The sequence below is a fragment of the Cyrtonyx montezumae genome, unplaced genomic scaffold (genome assembly GCF_038088225.1).
Source record: "Cyrtonyx montezumae isolate F1298 unplaced genomic scaffold, pur_monq_1.0 scaffold_3, whole genome shotgun sequence".
Classification (NCBI taxonomy): Eukaryota; Metazoa; Chordata; class Aves; order Galliformes; family Odontophoridae; genus Cyrtonyx; species Cyrtonyx montezumae.
Window position 1 is genome coordinate 138206864 of NW_027072034.1, and position 14970 is coordinate 138221833.

At 43.5% G+C, this 14970-nt stretch overlaps 1 protein-coding gene across 1 annotated transcript in view; it reads right to left on the reverse strand.

Annotated features, from left to right (window-relative positions):
• Positions 1–6808: 6808 nt before the first annotated feature.
• The window catches only part of LOC136051485 (ankyrin repeat domain-containing protein 26-like), a 33598-nt gene continuing 25436 nt past the window's right edge, over positions 6809–14970 (reverse strand). The window contains 6 exon segments of the mRNA XM_065740924.1: positions 6809–7080; positions 8579–8624; positions 11214–11460; positions 11857–12092; positions 12735–13016; positions 13734–13831. Coding sequence (XP_065596996.1) covers positions 6932–7080; positions 8579–8624; positions 11214–11460; positions 11857–12092; positions 12735–13016; positions 13734–13831 — 1058 coding nt within the window. The 3' untranslated portion in view covers positions 6809–6931.

Consider the following 14970-nt stretch of genomic DNA (forward strand, 5'->3'; position numbering starts at 1 on the left):
GAAACAGCAAAACCTGGAATTCACATGTAAGCTTAACATCTTTTTAATTAAGTGTTCCTACGAAGTTTGATAATGTTTCTTTAAATTTGCATTCTCTTGCCCAAATTACAGTTCTCATCCGATATTTTGGTCTTCCCCATTCTTCTAGGCAAAGAATGAAGTTGAAAAACTATTGACTACTCTATAAGGTAAATCCTGACGTATTTAGCAAAAGGTAGCAGAAACTAATCAATAGAGAGTAGAAAAGAAAATATGTTTTGGGGGGCTAGTAAGCTATTGTTCTTGAATTAACAATGAATGGTGAATTTAGAAAGCCGAGATTTTTTTCTTGCCCTATACATCCTTATGAGCAAATGAGAGTTCTGACTGCTCAGGCATTTATTTATTAAAGGATAATGTACTCTGTATGTACTTTGATCCTGGAACTGTTCTTGTTAAAGAAAATCTATGCACTATTAAGCTTCCGATTATTTTAAATGAGTTTAATACTTCTAATACTATATAGAAAACAAACATAATTGAAATTCCAAAAAATAAATATTTTATTATATTAAATATAATAAATGCATATTATTTTGGAAAGTTTTTTAGTCTTTTTAGCGTGTTCCTGTTGCTACCATACCATAAGACCTAGGATTTAGAGGAGAAAAAAATAAATAAGGTTTTAAATTATTGTATAATCACATGTGCCTGCTAAATCTGACAGATTTAGTTTGTTCCCCTAGAGTTAGCTCTTCTAAGTTTATGGCTCATATCAGCTACCGGGGCCAATGCAAACATGAGAAGAACGTTGTAGTTTCATGACTCAGGAAGGTTTCCAATTAAAATGACTTAAGTATGACAAAAGCTTCCATTGCCTATGCCATCCACATACCAAGAGACCAGAGGATGTAAAATTTGAGATTAAGGTAATTTGTTTACGGAAATAAGTTAATAGTTTCACATGGTGAGTTTGTGAGCAGGCTTCATAAGAGACACTATTAAATGGTACAACTCTATTATAAAATCTCAGCCATAAAGTACAGAGCGAAAATAGTGCTGGATAAAAAACTGGCTGGATGGTTAGTCCCAAATGGTCACTGCTATTGGATATAAATCCAGTTGATGACTGGTTACAAGAGATGTTTCCCAGAAGTCTCTTTCTTGCTGGAGGGAAAAGTCCTCAGCAAAGAAGAACAATTCCCTTCTCAGGCTTGAAGGTGCTCTCAGTGAGTACTGAGTGCTGGTCTTAGGGTGTCACGTGGTTCCTCAGGGTACGTGGAGAGCCCTACCGAAATACAAAGGTGTCAGTTCACGGTGTTCTTGAAAGCTGGCTTTTCCTGCCAAGAGCTGAAATCAGAATGATAAATACCAAGTACTTGAGTAAAAATCAGTGTGTCCTTGCAGATTAGCAAACTGATTTTACAAAAATGAGCAGGGCAGAGAAAGGTGATGCTGAGGATAAAAGGAAGTAACACTGAATTGGAGGTAATTGTCATAATCCATTAGGTTTCCTGCGTTGCCTGACGTTGGTCACTTCCTCCTTTTGTTTATTTAAAAGACATCTTGGAGTTAAAGGACAAATCTGGGAAAGGATGTCTCCCGTGAAGTGACTGAGCTGGCTTATAAAAAGGTGTGTTGAATTCATTTGGTGTGTATGGAGCAAAACAGTAGCTGTCTTTGTGGTCAAGGAGCACCTTCCCTACTTGCAATCCGTGTGTGGTGCCTCCATGTCCACGTACCTGCAACATTCTTCAAACATTCCATGGTGTATTGGCAGATTCCTGGGTTCAAAGAGCATGGATTCTGTTTTGAGGCCTCACTGCTGAGGGAGGCTTTCTGTCCAGCTCCTTGCTATCAACTATGGCCCGTTATCCTTAGGCCTTGGACTTTGTGCGTTCTGTAAATAAAGTAACTAAGACGTGTATCAGACACACTGAGCTAGATCTGGAGATAGGACGGGTTGTGTGATGTACCTGGTACAATTCCATCAGCGTGCTGCTTTCCCAGTGAACATACCAGTTCTGTAGGTGTGAAAAGCCTCTGCTGGGTGAAGCTGTGCTCCACTGAGAGCTTTACTTTGCATGTTCACGTGGAAATGATCCTAAATACCCGGTGGGCATTCTCAGTGCCTTGCAGAAAGAGGGCTTAGGCAATTGCACAGCTGACAGTTGGTGTTTGTCGTGTTCCTTTAGGAATTAAATGGCAGTGACCGTGAAGGTGCTTCTCAGCACGGGAAAAGCCTTTCAGAAGAGACTGGGAAACTCCGGATATGAGTAATGCCTATTCCTGGAAACATTTGCCTGTTGTGCATCGTTCAGGCTGTGGGTTTAAGGAGCCACAGTGCCAACCAAAGGAAGCGTGAGCCGAGGAGCCACACAGCAGTAGCTCTGCCTCCGTGTCAGACAGCAGTGTGTGCAACCTGTTTGCATCGTTTTCATTCCTGCTTTCCAGTTGTGTGCATACAACCATGGGAAAATAAAAATGCATGAGCTTATTTTGAGTGGAAGAGGGTTCCTCAGTTTCAGTTGCTGTCACATCCATCAGCCTCAGCTGTCCCTTGCTTAAAGGCACACTTTGTGTACTGGGTATTCACAGGCAAAGCATCCATGAGAGCTGTATGTGTCAGAAGGCGGTATCTGTACGGACCAAGAGCTGAGGTAGGGGGAACTTACACCGGGTTTAGTTTAACTCCATGTGTCAGGAGGCAGTAGTAAGTCAGGTGTTTGCCTTGAAAATCCCGTACCTGCATGAGATACAATTTTTTTTCAGTAATTTTTAAAGTAATGACAAAAATTAAAGGCCAACAGCATCCTGGCCTGTATTAGAAATAGTGTAGCCAGCAGGAGCAGGGAGGTGATCATCCCCCGGTACTCAGCTCTGGTACGGCCGCACCTCAAGTACTGTGTTCAGTTTTGGGCCCCTCACTACAAGAAGGACATTGAGGCCCTGGAGCGTGTTCAGAGAAGGGCAACAAAACTGGTGAGGGGTCTGGAGCACAAGTCTTATGAGGAGCGGCTGAGGGAGCTGGGATTGTTTAGTCTGGAGAAGAGGAGGCTCAGAGGAGACCTTATTGCACTCTACCACTTCCTGAAGGGAGGTTGTGGTGAGGAGGGGGTGGGCCTCTTCTCCCTGATAAATAATGACAGGACGAGAGGGAATGGCCACAAGTTGCGCCGGGGAAGATTTAGATTAGACCTGAGGAAACATTTTTTTTCTGAAAGAGTGGTCAGGCACTGGAATGGCCTGCCTAGGGAGGTGGTTGAGGCACCGTCCCTAGCGCTGTTCAAGAAGCGTTTAGATGAGGTGCTAAGGGATTTGATTTCGTAGTAGTTGGGTAGGGATAGTGATAGGAGGATGGTTGCACTAGATGATCTTGTAGGTCCTTTCCAACCTTATGGACCTATGAACCTATAAATGGTGATATTCCTTCCAGTAGTAGCATCTTCCCTGAAGAAAATCAAAGCTCTGTTGACGAAGGTAGTGAGCAAAGGTGAAAACAATAGCATTCAGACTTCTGCCAACAGCCACTTGCCTGCACTGCGAGCCTGACCTTATCCAGGCGGTGATATCTTCCTTCCTGGAGCTCGCAGCACGTTCCAGGAACTCAGGGACTTGTGTTGAACAACGTGTGGCTGCTGTTACTCTGACATCAGTAATGCTGCTCCTGAATGGCTGCCAAGAAGTGTCACTCCACACTGAACTCCTCGCCCGCCGCTTGCACTTTGACATAAACCCTGTTTGTTACTTCCCCCACCTCCTCCTCATTGTCATTTTGTTTTCTACTCTTGATTTATCTTTTCCTGACATCAGTGTACATTTTGCCAGTAGTGATGATTGCAGTGCATGACGTGGAAACTGCAATGGAAATTGTACAGGTGGGAAAAACAGAAACAGAAGTTCTGTATAATTTCAAACTTCAGCTCAGCTTATGATGCGGATAGAAACGTGCATGCAGATAAACACTGCAACGTTTCTGCTAACAAACCAACCAGAGATTCTGCGGGGTTATGGTGAGCTTCTGCACTGATGCAACGTGTGGATGACGTAATGTCCTCAGCAACAGGTGCCCAGAATTGCTTTAAAAGCAATATGAGGGCGAAAGACCAGCAAAAACGCGCACCTACATGTAGTTCCCATTTCTGTTTCTTGTAATTAAAATCTCTTCTAACCCACTGCAACACAAACACCATTTTATCTATCCTGCTGCTCTGACACACAGCCCATGGGAGCACTGTTCTGCAGCCAGGCACACTGCGGCGCTGAGCAGAAGCCAAGGAGGAAGTGATTATGGCTGAGGAGCTGATGCTGATTGAAAACGTGTGATGCTACGGAGGAAATGTCGCACGATGGAACCTCATTTAGTTTGGAACTGGATTTCAAATACACGGGCACACGAAGATATGAACAGTCAATAGGAGCGGGTCCTGCCTTGCTGCTAACAATCAGCTCATTAGTGCCAGAAGCACAGCGAATGATTCCCATGATTAAACCGCAAGTGCAAAGCATGCACTCATCAAATACACAGAAACTGCCTTCTTGCTTCTCACCATGTTTCTTCTACAGCTTGTTCCTCCTCATCCTGCATGCATGTCAGGTACACATGCACTCTTCACTTTTCACTTCACTCTTGTAATTAGTGATAGGACGAGAGGGAATGGCCTCAAGTTGCTCCAGGGGAAATTCAGACTGGATGTCAGGAAATACTTCTCTGAAAGAGTGGTCAGGCACTGGAATGGGCACTCGGTGAGGTGGTGGAGTCACCTACCCTGGAGGTATTTAAAGAACATGTAGACATTGTGTTGAGGAACATGGTTTAGTGAGAACTATCGGTGATAGGTGGACGGTTGGACTAGATGATCTTGTAGGTCTTTTCCAACCTTGGTGATTCTATGATTCCATGATTAAGCTCAGGAGCTGGAAATGCTCAAGGGCTTAGAAAAGGCAGCTATATGATTCTTTCGATTCAAATTGTTAGGATGAGAGTGGAAACAGTCTTCCATGTGAAATGAAATAAAATGGTTGAAGGAGTCCACTACTGTTATGATTTAAGTGTTGTTTGTCGTGTGGCTACAGGGGACAGCTTCCTGTTTTGTCCAGAGACTGTTTAACATCCCACATAGTTCACAACATTGGTCAAGTCATTTGAATTTTATGCTCCAACTTCCAACATTTATAAAAGTCTCTGTTGCGTTCTGCCATGGGCCTCCTGACCCTTAGTAACTGAGGAAGCCAGGAAGTTCTAAGATGACTCTTCTGCAGTACCAAGAAAGACTTGTTCAGTGAAGATAATCTGGGCATAAAGTACAGAAAAGGTGCAAGAGCCAATCGCAGCACTACAGGATTTGGAAGGGACCTCAAGAGATCCCTGAGTCCAAGCCCATTGCTAAAGCAGGTACCCTACAATGGATCACATGGGTAGGTGTACTTAGGGTCTTGAATGCTTCCATAGAAGGAGATTCTACAACCTCTCTGGGCAACCTGTTCCAGGACTCTTGTCACCCTTACCACAAAGATCTTCCACATGTTTTTACGGAGCTTTCTGTGTTCAAGTTTTAGACCATTGCTCTTTGTCTACAATCTCCTCACTGCACACAAAAGGGTGAGCCTGGCCTCATCCGTTTGCCTTCCATCTCCCTTTAGATATTTATAAACATTAATCTGATTCCTCCTCAGTCCTCTTTTCCCGAGGCTGAACAGACTTCGGTTACTCAGCCTTTTCTCACACTGGAGATGCTCCAGGCCCTTTATCATCTTCACGGCCCTCCGCTGGACTCCTAGGAGATCCCTGTCTTTTTTGAACTGGGAAGCCCAGAACTGGACACAGAATTCTAAGCGTGGCCACAGCAGAGCAGAGGAGAGGGGGCATCCCAAGGTGCCACTGGCCTTCTTGTCTACCAGGGCACACTGCTGGCTCATGGCCAGCCTGTTGTCTTCCAGAAACTCCTTTTCCTTCTCTGCAGAGCTCCTTTCCAGCAGGTCGTCCCCCAACCTGTACTGGTGCATGTGGTTATTCCTCTCGAGCTGCAAGACACTACACTTGGAAGCAAAGAAGGCATTCAGTATCTCCACCTTCTCAGCATCCCTCTAACCAGTCTTATAGACACAAAGTCCCATGGCATTACCTTCCACCTGAGCTGCAGTTACTGCATTGCCAGCTGTTGGCAGCAACAAAAAGTCATCCTGTCACACAGCAGTATTAAGTACCGACAGGACTTAAGGTTGAAATACTGTTTTTCCATCTTCCCAGCATTAACTGCTTCAGGTTCATCAGTTGATCTAGCAGCTGTGAATGCCTACAGTTGAATCGAATTCTAATACAAAGTCCAACATGGATACCAAATCAAACATGTCAAAGAGATCACATTAAAGCTTTCTTGGCACGGCTACACGCTCACAGTAATTTTAGACCCAAGGTGTGTAAAAGTGACACAACAATGTAAAGTGCAGTGTTTTCCAGCTTAAACGTCGGTAAAACTTTATCACTTAATCAGCACAAATATTCACAGTATCAGAACTGAAACAGCTGGCAGAAAGCCAAACAATAACCTCCTGTGCATTACAATAACACTAGAAACATTAACACGAACAATGAAAGGATTTAAACAGAGAAAAGGGAATGCTTTTGTTAAAACAAGGAACACAAGTGGAACAAAATAACACATCTATTGTAATCAAAGGCACTTAAGACAGTTCTGTCAAGTTCAAGAACCAACATTACTCAATCTGATAGTAAGAAAAAATAGATATGGTTCTTTTCCTGAGTGCAAAACATATCAGCTGTACCTCAGTAACCAACAGGGAAGTGCAGAGTGCTATTTTTTTTAGTACATTTAGAACTTATACTCAAAACGCAATAAAGATGTTTCCATATCTAAGCTACAGGATGGGAAACCACAGACATGCCGTGTAAACAAAATAATTCCCAGTACTTTTCCCTTTGCATTTTTATTTAGATCAGGTAATTTTTGGTTAAGACATCACGGTACTCCTGTATTGCTCTGCAATGGGGATCCTGGTCAACACTGAGATTTTTGGAAGATCCATTAATAGAGACCATTGGAGAACCTTGAGGAGATCTAGTTCCAAGATCAGCAGTGGCTGGAGAGAAAAGAAGCAAGATTCATGATGTTACTTTTACAGTAGACTGAGTGAAATAAGTCACTGTAAAAACATTACTGGTAGCTGAACAGACTACGCTCTGGAGACAGATTTAACAACTTCCAAGAGAAACAAAAAGCAAAAGGGACAGGCACAAAGGAAGAAACATTTTTTCACATTCAGTAATCAATCAACACAACTTCTAAAACTACAGAAAGAAATTCCAGAGGTCTTAGAATCATAGAATGGTTTGGGCTGGAAGGGACCTTTCAAGATCACCTAGTACCAACCCCCCTGCTATAGGCAGGGACACCTCCCTCTAGACCAGGCTGCTCAAACCCCATCCCAGCCTGGCCTTGAACGCCTGCAGGGTGGGAGCACGCACAACCTCTCCAAGCAACCTGTGCCAGCGTTTCAGCACCCTGACTTTAGGAGTAGAGAATTTCTTCCTAAAACCTAGTTTAAATCTACCCTCTTCCAGTTTAAAGCCATTTCTCCTCATCCTGCTGTTTCATGCCCTTACAAAAAGCCCCTGCCCAGCTTTCCTGGCCCCGTCAGCTACTGGAATGTTGCTATAAGGTCCCGCTGGAGCCTTCTCTTCTTCAGACTTAAGAGCTCTAGCTCTCTCAGCCTGATCCCACAGGGGAGGTGCTCCAGCACTAATTATTTTTGTGGCCCTCCTCTTGTGCTGGGGGATCCAGAACTGGATGCAGCTCTCCAAGTAGGGTCTCATGAGAGCAGAGTAGAAGGGCAGAATCGCCTCCCTTGACCTGCTGGTCACAATTCTCTTGACGCAGCCCAGGATGCGGTTATCCTTCTGTGCTGCAAGCACACGCTGCTGGCTCACGTTGAGTCTTTAATCAACAAACACTCCCAGATCTTTCTCCTCAGGGCTGACCTCAAGCCATTCTCTGCCCAGCCTGCATCTGTGCTTGGGATTGCCCCGAGCCAGGAGCAGAACCCTGCACTCAGCCTTGGTGAACTTCACGGGTTTGGCAAAGGCCCACCTCTCGAGCCTGTCCAGGTCCCTCTGCATGACATCCCTTTCCTCTAGCACCTCAACTGCACCACCCAGCTTGGTGTCATCTGCAAACTTGCTGAGAGGGCACTCGATCCCACTGTCCGTGTCACTTAAAAAGATGTTAAAACAGCACCAGTGCCAGCAGAGATCCCTGAGGAACACCACTTGTCACTGGTCCCCACTTGGGACACCGAGTCTCTGACTGCAACTCTCCTCTTCAGAGAATCCACAAACAACACTGAGTGCAATGAATGTATGCAGAAAGAGAAGTGATGACTGAAGTCCATAAAAATCTTACTTCAGGGTGTTTTATACGTTTGATGTTTGTGCCTGAGGATGAAAGGTGACTTCAGCTTAAGCCAAGTGTGTCTGTGTGGGGGAGGTGGTTTGGTCTCTGTGTTTTTTCTCTTTTTTACACAAAAGTTACAAACAGTCATAATCTTCCTTAAAAACACTGATAGCAGAGTACTACATTACCTCGTTCAAGTTCTTTAGTGATTTTTTCATCCAGTTCTTTCCGTATCTAGAATTATACATAACACATAATTGAATTTTCAAGTTACATTTTTGTATCATAAAACTTACAAAACAATTTTAAAACCCACACATAAATGGCCTATTAGAAACCAAAAATATCGTCCCAAATGGGGACATCTTGGTTTGGAGTTTGAGTTTTCACAAAGACAGTCTCTTGGTGAGTGAGGCTGTAGCTTTCTCACTGCTGAGCAATGTTAACTTTGGCACAAAACAATACAGAATTCACCAGCTGGACCATAACAGGGCATAAAAATACAGGAAGAAAGCACAGTGGATTTATAAAAATGTAGATATGGTTAATATCTATCTTCAAACACATATAAAACACATTACTCCTTTGTTAACTTTCTTGTTAGCTTCCTTACAAAGCAAGTACTGCAGATTTTATTATGTAACAGAAACCAGCTTGGATCACTAGAAAAGAGCATTTACCCCTTGTCCCCCCAGAGCTGGTTATTTATTGTGATTTATTCTGAATGAAAAGTCTTCATAAGGAGAAATCAGACCTTTTCAAGGGCCACAGTCCAAACACTCTATGCTATTATTAGCATTTGATGGTATTTGTGACTCTTGCATTATTTTCCACCAGGTCTGTAACACACAGAAGTGATCGTCAGCATACAGCTTCCTGGCTTATGTCCTCTGCAAATACACGACGTGCTTGGAGCACGTGGCCTACGCAGAGGGGCTGAGAGCACCAGGCCTGGTCAGCCTGGGGAAGAGAAGGCTCAGGGGGTTTCACCCATGGGTGCAACCATCTGACTGTGGGATGGAGTGTAAAGAATAACAAAGCTAGGCTCTTTTTGGTGCCCAGAGAAAGAACAAGAGGAATAGGCAGAAGTCAAAAGAGAGGAAATTCTTAAGACTGCTACAAAAGCAGAGTGCAGACGGAATAAAATCAGAAGGGGAACAGAAACAGAGATGGAATGGGAAGAAGGTGTTCCCTCTTACGCTACCAGTAGGAAAACTGGTAGCATGAATCCATGCACTCACACTGGTTGCAGCTAGTAGAGTTCACCTTTGTTTCCTGTGCTCCTTTCTTCCTTTTGTTTGTAATCAGCACAGTTTGTTTTTTCTAATAGCTGCATGGACAGAGGAATCAATACCAGCAATTTGGAGGATGGCAGTGTGAAATATTTTCAACCTCTTGTCCTTGAAGCTATTTCAAAGCTTTTGCACAAATCAAAGTCAAAATCTAAACAAGCTTCCTTCTCCCAGGAGATGCATACACTCTTCTTCAGATAACCTCCCTTACTTTGAAAAACTCCAAATGCGCACAGAGAGCTTTAAATAAAAACCCACGTGCAAGACGACTACATAAGGCACGATGCAATTTAAGCTCCTTAACTCCCTGTCATTATGAGCTTTACTGTCAGGAGTACTTGTGATCTCCTTCGGCCAAGAAGGCAGCACTTAGCTTGAATTTAATGGCAATACAGAGGTGTTGTTTGCTGCTGGTTTTTTTTTTTTTTTTTTTTTTTTTTCAATGGAAGGGAACAGATTACTGGAAAAATCTGAGGTATTAACTGAAGCTAATACTGAAGGAAAGAAAAGGCTGAGTGTCGTATAAACTCCTGTCTTTCTAAGTAGTCTGGTGAACAGGCCAAGTACTAAGTAGCACAACTGGTAGAGTACTTCAGAGTTACTGCTGTGTTGCAATCATATATAAATTGCTGCAAAATTCTAGAAAGCTGTGAAGACTTCCTGAAGAGTAGGCCACTCTTTCTTCAGGTAACAGTACATAGCAGATGCATGGGAACTGTCGAATTAGGGCCTGAACCACTGATTGATCACCTGAGGAGAGCACTGAGTCAGCCACAGGACCACAGGGGAAGGCAATGTATCTGTGTGACCAGAAGGGGTGGAGTCTGGCTCCACCTCTCCCAGACCCCATTTAAGGGCTGACCACCACTGGGGAAGGATCTCTTGCTGGAGATCCCTCCCATGTGGAGTCCTGGGCGCGTCTTGACCATCAGCTTTTCTTTATTTACTGCTTGTCTGTATGCTATCCAGATAAGTCACACAAAATATACCATCCACCTCTGTTATTTTCTGTGGATACTATTCTTTTGGGTTATCCACCCTACGGCAGGAAGCACAAAAAGCAGTGTTGCCTAGGCACAGCATGCATCCCACAGTAGTGTAGGAAGAAGCAAAGCAATCATACTTATACCGTCCTAGTTTTGAAGCATGTCTTCGTTAGTATTAACGTACAAAAAGAAAGTATCAAGATGCAGATCAGCAAGGAAAGAAGAAGTGGCTTGACCAGGGATGTCTGATAGGCATCGCTAAGATATCAAGTTGCCCATTTTAAGTATGTCAGACACTTATCTTCATACTATACATCAGTTTAGTAAATAGCTGAGAACTTCCGATGCCACAGCACTGCTTATTAAATTTTCTCTTGTTAAAAGAAAAAACATGAAAACCTTATATGTATATAGTTCTGTATGTGTATAGTTATATAGTTCATTAGTTAGATGCCAGTATTTCTGGTGTCTGAGCACTCCTGGAATTTTTTACAATCTTGATGCCCAAAACTCTTCACCACTTAAGAGTATTTCACAATGCTTACCTTAGCCATGTAGGCTTCAACCTTTCTTTGCGGTGATAGCACATTCCCAGCTGTGCCTAGGAAGCTTCCTCCTAGGCCAAGACTTCTGTTCAGGGCCACGTGGTTGTCAAGATGTCCCAGTTCAGCCGAATACAGAACTGGGCTTGTGGGCAGACCTCCACCGACAAAGCTGCTTGCAATTAAAGATTTGCTTCTCTGGCGCGCCTGAAGGAGCTTAGTGTTGGCATCTGATAGTTTCTCATTAGCCCTGAAACATTCAAAAACACATAAAGAATCATCTTTGGTAATGTTTTTGCAATGTCACTTTTTCCAGGTCCTTGACTGTTATCCATCTTCAGAAAACAGAAAGCATTAAGAGTCCAAAATGAGAGGGGCCAAAAGGCAGCCTATCAACTTCAAACACACTCTAGTGATGCCACAGCTAGTGGTGTTACTGCTAGAACACTGAAGTGACATCACAGCAGTTGCAAAAATAAAGGGGAAGGTTTCAGAGGGCTCATTCATAAAGACATCATCTTAGGTTTATGTCTGTAATACTGACAAGACATAGAAGAGGGATTTTACGAGGAAACTGAACAAGGTTTTTCATGCAAGCTACTACTAATTCACATTTCATTACCACTACAAAAAGGCACGGACTTACCTTTCCAGCTTATTTCCTAGGCATTTTCTAGCTTTCATTTCTTCCAGGTACCTTTCTTTGTATCTTTCTGCTTCTGCCTTTGTGGATTCTTGTTGAAAAACATTGTCTTGTTGAGTGTTCTTTATTCTGTCCAACTCATATTCGAGACTTTCAATTCTGTGCTTTAGTTGGTTTGTCAGTGAGGCACGATGACTGGCTCTAATTGGTTCTAAACGGTCCTGGGAGGCTGCCTGGGCCTGAAGCAGATAACACAATTTCAAGCACTGCAGAGAAAAAGTGAACTATCTTTCCCCCCCAGGGCACAGTTTTACACAGCTGAGGCAACTGTACCTACTCACTACCATCAGGAAATCAAGGCAGAAGCCCAGAACCAACACATTACATAACTGTTTTCATCTAAACAGAGATCTGCTCTTAGCAATATTACTTAGCCTTCTTTTAGAAGCTGCTCTGATATCTCTGTAGGACGGGGCACACAAAAAGGATTCTACAAAGAAATGATGAGAATTGCCCTCCCCTCTCTTCCTGCCCCATGGCAACTTCAGTGACTCATTCCCTGAGCATTTTATCCTGTACAGTGACCTGTATCTATGGCCAAACCATCTCTAGGTTGCAATATTCCCGTGCTGATGAGCAGCAATATCAAGATCACCAGTCTGCAATACCCTTTAAGAACTGCAAAACAGAAGTCTGTCACAGGAATGCTATTATGTTGGAAACCTACAGGCACACTGCACACACAAAAGCACGTTCACCCAACAATTTTTCATTCTCCTGTACAGGAAAGACACACGCACAGCACTAAGCATCAAATAAAAAAATGAAAAATATATATATGCTTAATAAAAATGACAGACAGACTCAAGAAATTCATTTACCTGCAAAAAAACATTGACTTCTTGTAGTTTTTGTCTGACTTCTTGTGCGGCTCGTTCATCTATCTCTTTCTTATACTGTTCTATTTGGATGTGATTCACTGTATTAGTCTCCAAGTGATGTCTGAGTTTTGCCACTTCTTCCTTAAGCTGGCGTTTGTTCTTCTCCAGTTTTTCATGGCTCTCATGCAGAGTATACAGCGCTTCTTTCAAATCCTGGTTTTGTGCTTCCAGATGGATGCATTTTTTAGACTCTAACTCCAGCTTCTGAGAAAGTTCAGTAACCTACAGACAGTAATAAAATGAACTCAGAGGGGTGTAAAATTATTCTTTAAAAATTCATAAAGGGGAATACCTTCAGGACTGGAACTGTCATCTGCTGACTCAGTATCAAAGCCAAAGGAAAGTCAAGCTCATCTTTTAAAGGAAGAACAGCTTTTAAACTGTTGCCAATAGGATTCCTCGAGTTCCAGCCTTCCTCAGCTCTTCTGCAGCAAGTATTCCAAATTCTGCACCAAATTCCAAATACAAATACCAAACTAGCAGAATTTAACTTGTGGGAATAGGCTGAAAGGTGCTAGGGCTGCTCTTCTGCTCAATGGAAATCAAACTCAACCCAGATATCAGAAAGAATGTCCATTGTGCTTCAGGGAAGCGTTTCAGTACAGAGCTAAGTGGGCACGGGAAACAAGTGCTCCTCCTGCCATTGCTCTTGAAAGCTTTGTAAACAGAGCTTCAGAAAGCAGCTTCCACAGCAGTGGTAAAGGAGGTTACTTCCTCTCTAGGTCAAATCCGCTGTCTGGTTGCTAGAATACGTTAGGAAATATGAGAAGTTCCAAAAGTTTCCAAGGTCAACTGTGAAGCCAATTTCCCCTCCTCCCCCAGAAATATAACTTTTCTGTACCTCCTGAAAAGCATATTACAAGTTTCCAGAAATTAACACAACTCAAACAAGCAAACAAACAAACAAAATAACAAAACAAAGAAACAACCAGAACTTGCCTTTGTTCTTAATCTGTCAACTTCATTCACCATTTCAGAATACCTTTGCTTCATTTGTTCTTGGAAATTACGTCCCTTTGCCTCCCGCTCCTTAGATACTTATAGACAGGGATGAGATCCCCTCTGACTCTTTTCAAGGCTGAACAGACCTAGGTCTCTCAGCCTCTCCTCATAAGGGAGGTGTTCCGTGCACTTTATCATCTTTGTAGCCCTCCACTGGACCCTTTTGAGGTGATCCCTGTCCTTTTGTACCAAGGAGCCCAGAACTGGACACAGTACTGCAGGTGAGGCCTCACCAGGGCAGAGTAGAGTGGGAGGATCACCTCCCTTGACCTGCTGGCCACACTCTTTAATGCACCCCAGGATCTCATTGGCCTTCATCGCCACCAGAGCATACTGCTGGCTCATGGGGAGCCTCAGCACAGGCCAGTACATGTTGCAAGTGCAGACAGCACATATCTGTCCCTCTGCCAAGTTCAGCACAACACTGGGGCACATGATTCTTGTGAACATTTAATCAGTTCAGATGCCACACAAACAGGATGATACCTGTGGATACTAACAGATGCCCCCACTGAAGCAAATGCCCTCCTCTTAATGGGTTTCATCCCAGAAAGCTGGAAAAAGATGTAGAAGAACAGCTTCTGCAGTCCCTCTGCTAATAGGTCAGCTCACATAGGTAGCCACAGCCCAGGAGAACACCTCGCAGTCTAGAGCATTCATGGATTTTCCAACGACCAGCAGGCTCTTGTGGAAGAGTCAGCTCTTCTGAAATTCATCAGTGTCTCCTCTGTCACGACCTCCACATCTTGTGTGTGGCTGTTTACTAATTCTGGTTTTGTTCCTCGTGGTGTTTTCTCAGACAAACCAGAGGAGAGGTGGCAACTAGTTTAGTACTTTGCACTCGCACCTTATTTATTCTGCAAGGGTTTTAAGCTCCTGCTGTTCTGAAAACTTGCAGCAGTTCCTCCAAAAGCTGCACTGAAAATAAGGGGTTTTAACCCTGCCCAGAAATCAAGGGGTCAGACAACAACCAGAAGGAAACCAAATAAAGAACTGAGGAACTGCAGCCTTGCTCCGTGTGCTCTACTGGTATCAAACCACACCATCTTCCTGACAGGACAACTCTAGCATTTACAGAGATGTACCCTGTTGGCTTCTATTCAATTCCTTCACGATTCCCAAATCACAAAAGTACTCAGGGCCTGAGTGGCAGGGATACAAAAAGCTGAGTATG